Raw genomic sequence first — 4,364 nt, 5'->3', positions numbered from 1 at the left:
CAGCCATAAAAAATTGCCTTATAAGTATTTACTTTTCAGTGTTCAAGAAGCTCGCTGCTGCCGGATAGGGGCATTCAATATTTATGTTTTCTGTCTGGCGCTGCAAATAGCTGTCGCCTCAGTCACCGCACATGCGCAGGAAAGAGTTTATACAAATGGTGCATCCTGAGCAAACTGAGCTCGAATCCACAATAGGAAGAAATGTCTTCCAAGAAGGGCCCATTCTTCTGAGGCTAGAAAGTAAATTTCCTTTAAAGCAGCTGCAGCATCCTGAACGCAGCAGGGTCGCGAGTTTTGATGTCGCTGAGATTCCGCCTGGATTGTGGTTTAACCTTGCTGGTGTGTGGGAGATTATTTCACATCCTAAGAGTGGGTGATTTGTTCTAACGTGACGCAGGGCACAGAGAAGCCATTTACAGTAATAAACGTTGTAGAACCGATATTTGAATATTTCATAATGTGTATTTTTCTTTTTCAGATTTTTACAATCTATTCATTTCTCCAGGGACATAATCCAGGCCCCAAGAGGTAAACTGACACTTATGCGCTGTGTGTGGTATGTTGGCACGCTCTGATGGAAAAAGCATGTTTCCTCTCATGTCAGAGCCCTAACCCTGAACAGATCCCAAACAAATCAGGACTCCTTCTCCTCTACACCTTTACAACATTAAAACCACGAGCAGACATTGTCACTTTTATTTTTGCAGATATGGAGACAAAGGGAGTGATTTATCCAAACTGTGCCTCTTTATCCATCACGACATGTCAAGTTCTCGTGCCAAATATTGGTTTGACAAATGTGGACAGAGGTGTTTTGGAAAGAGAGTGGTAGGAGGAGATTTGTCTTACTCCACTGTGCCGTGTCCGGCTTCTAGTCTGGATCCTGGCCAGATGGGGAGGGAGTAGTTCCTGGAGATTTCTTGGAGGGATTTGTGGGATAGAGGGGCAGAGGGAGATTTAAGAATTGATAGGTGGTCGAGTTGTGTTTGGCCGGGTGGATATGCGCAAGCAAAGTCGAGGAGCTTTATCCCCCCCCTCATATGGGATTATTGCCAGCAATGGACAGAGAGAGGAAGGAGGCACAGCGGCTGGCGTTTCTTGATTTTCACGGTTATAAACGCGCAGAGCACCGCACCGGCCTCTTCAATTGTCACATTAAGGAACGTTTAATAGCGCTTAAAATCTAGGGAAAGTTGGTCGCCCGACTGTCACAGAGACCCCGCAGTGGTCGGATCCAAAAAGAGGCGCAACCATGACGACCGAGAGCTCCCAGCAACATTTGGATCCATCTAATCCTCCGCGTTCCATCCCAGCGGCCGGTGCTCTGAATGTGAATCTGCTGAGCGCACAGCCAGTGATGGAGAGCGCGCACGCTGCATCAGCTAAAGGGAAAAAGGGAAACTCGGGCTTGAGGCGCCCAGAAAAGCCCCCCTACTCATATATTGCCCTCATTGTGATGGCAATTCAAAGCTCGCCGACCAAGCGGCTTACTTTGAGCGAAATCTATCAGTTCTTGCAGGCCCGGTTCCCTTTCTTCAGGGGATCGTACCAGGGATGGAAGAACTCCGTCAGACACAACCTGTCTCTGAACGAGTGTTTCATAAAGCTGCCCAAAGGTCTCGGCAGACCCGGCAAGGGGCACTACTGGACCATCGACCCGGGAAGCGAGTTTATGTTCGAGGAGGGCTCCTTTCGTCGCAGACCCCGGGGGTTCCGCAGGAAATGCCAAGCTTTGAAACCAATGTACAGGATGATGAATGGAATCGGGTTTGGTGCGTCTATGCTGCCACAAAACTTTGATTTCCAGTCACCTTCAGGCTCATTAGCATGTCATAACAGCTATAACTTAGACTTGATGGGTAATCCAGTGCCGGGTGGCTTCGATGGGCTAGGAGGGGGGCACCACGTCCCACAAATGTCATCAAGCTCCGGGTCTTCGTACATGGCTGCCTGTCAGGGGGGTTCTAACGCGGACTATTGCCCGGACAGCAGCAGCAGCCCCCTGCAGTCCTCTCCAGCGATGGTCGGCGCCCTGGACTGTCAGTCGCCTTATGCAAATGCAGCCTCACACTGGAGCTCACCTGGTGTACCTTCATACATGAAACAGCAGTCGCTGGCATCAAGCAGCCCCACTTCTTCTGCTCTGCACACCGGCATGTCATCCTACTCTCTGGATCAGGGCTATCTGCACCATAACGCACGAGATTCTTCCGACATTTCAGGTAAAGCCTCACCGTGCAGTCGTGTGTAGATATGTATTTTATTTTTTGATTGCTATTTGCACCTTAATGAGTCATGAGGATCAAAGTTGATAATTTACATGAAACTGAAGCGATGTGTTATCAGCTAAAAATGAACCATTCTCCGCGTAAAGTAAAATGTTCGTAGATTTTCAGACATTAAACGCATTAACAGTAAACGAATGAACAAATCTATAGAAAATTAGATCTTTTCAATGCATGTTTTATCTAGGCTGCACTGGATGAGTGCTAATGTGGAAAGAAAATGCACGTGAAAATCAACCTGAACGAATCTTTGCAGATTAAAAGACAACAAACTAATGTGCATTAACTGATGTGATTGAATCGTTGCGAAAGTAAAATCTAAAAAAACAAAACATTTTCACTATCAATTTTTCACTAGTCGTCATTCAATTGTGTGTGAAATGTGCACAAGGTCATGTAACTACACCATAGTGTTTAATCTTAATTTCTCACGATTGCATTTCAGCTCAAGCTTTCTTTAAAGGCCTCTATGCTGTAAAATGTATAATTAAAATGTGTACTAAATACAAATGCATAACGAAATGGCTTTAAACACGATGTCACAAATATATTCTTAACAAGGAAAGAAACTAGAAAACAAGTTTCAGTGCAACTTCATTGAGGCCTTTAACGTGAGCCACAGCAGCTCAATAATCAGGCTCTTTACACATTGTTTATTCTGTTTCATTATCTTTTATTTTTGCATAAGCGTTCATGTTTTTAGGTAGGCCATATATGATGAAACAAGTTGGCACCACTTTCAGTAAAAAAAAAACCCATATGAATGGTTTACAAGCAAAATGGTGGCTTTATTAATGGATAACAAATATTTTACTACTATTATTATAATACTATTAATAGATCCGTCATAAACTATTAATAAGAACAACTTTTGAGTCGTGTTTAACTTCCTCCATCAAGATACGTGCTTAGTCTTTTTAGCTTTTTAGTTCATCAGGAAGATCTACCTTCTGGTAAGGGGCTGCAGAGCAAAACATACGTTTTAACAATAAAGTGTGACCACAACTTAGGCCTGTTAGCATTGGTTTTATGGGTAATTAGAAAATGAGAAATCAACCATTATCTGTTAATGGGTTGTAACTGCACAATTACCAAATTACAAAGGATAAACATCAGGGAAAAGATATTTCGCAACCTGGCAAATGATCTATGAAGCCTTAGTAAATGTTTTTAATCATGAATAAAGCCATTGGACTTTACCTTATTAAAAGTGGCACCAAAACATTTTGGCTAAAGCCACACATTACTGAAAATGCATATTATGTTGTGTTATCCAACATTTGGAATAAAGATAATAGACATTAACCATAGAGAAAGAAATGATGGATTAACCTCTCGTGCCCTGTGTGTTTCCAGTGGGACTGTCTCGATATTCCAACCACTCAGCTCCGGTGTGTGACAGGAAGGACTTCGTCCTCAACCTCAATGGAATCTCCTCTCTTCATCCCAGCAGCGGAGGATCTTATTATCACCAGCTTCATCATCACCATCACCAGAGTGTCTATCAGGACGTAAAGCCATGTGTCATGTGACAGAAGAAGACGGGAATGGCCTTAACTGTACAGTGGGCTATACTGTTGATCTAAATCAACCCTCAGGTGGAGTTTTTATTGTAACTAAACTTGTGGTGACGAAAGGGCGATTTGATTTTCTGCAGACTCAGAGTGGAAGCAGAGACAGTTTTCTTCCGTGAACTTTGACCTTTTACACCGTTTAGTAATGGTTATGATATGGGGACTTGTTGTGGCACTTCACTTTACACACACGGATAAGCAATATCTACATTTTTACTGCAAAAATACACCGAACACGTACCAGATTTAATCTTTATTCATGCACTTAATGTTGTTTTCCCGATTTTACTGAAATTGTTGTTGATTTCCTGCAACAAGCCATTAAAAAGATTTATTTTTATTTTGGAAGTGTTTCATATGTTTTGGAAAAATAGTTTCTTCTGAAAACGTTTTTTGTACACAAAGATGTTCTTAATCAGCAATGCAGTTCTTCTCTTTTTCCCTTCTGCCACAAGTTATTATTATTAATGTTATAATAATAATACTAATTATTATTATTATTATT

The 4,364-nt window shown here is 42.3% G+C and overlaps 1 protein-coding gene across 1 annotated transcript; it reads left to right on the top strand.

The window, feature by feature from the left end:
• The first annotated feature begins 840 nt into the window (after positions 1-840).
• On the top strand, positions 841-4,164 carry LOC111231136 (forkhead box protein F2-like). The gene is made up of 2 exons (XM_022758147.1): positions 841-2,222; positions 3,642-4,164. Exons 1-2 carry the CDS (start codon positions 1,253-1,255, stop codon positions 3,815-3,817), a joined length of 1,146 nt encoding a protein of 381 aa, XP_022613868.1. The 5' UTR covers positions 841-1,252; the 3' UTR covers positions 3,818-4,164.
• The last annotated feature ends 200 nt before the right edge of the window (positions 4,165-4,364 follow it).

The sequence above is a fragment of the Seriola dumerili genome, unplaced genomic scaffold (assembly GCF_002260705.1).
Source record: "Seriola dumerili isolate Sdu_G_001 unplaced genomic scaffold, Sdu_1.0 BDQW01000291.1, whole genome shotgun sequence".
In the NCBI taxonomy this organism is placed as follows: Eukaryota; Metazoa; Chordata; class Actinopteri; order Carangiformes; family Carangidae; genus Seriola; species Seriola dumerili.
This window is presented reverse-complemented; position numbering and strand designations above follow the sequence as displayed.

Excerpts from the sequence above, each read along its gene's own strand:
- LOC111231136 (XM_022758147.1), top strand. The coding sequence starts at position 1,253 with ATGACGACCGAGAGCTCCCAGCAACATTTGGATCCATCTAATCCTCCG. Across the intron at positions 2,223-3,641 it reads AGATTCTTCCGACATTTCAG|TGGGACTGTCTCGATATTCC; the intron begins GTAAAGCCTCAC and ends GTGTGTTTCCAG.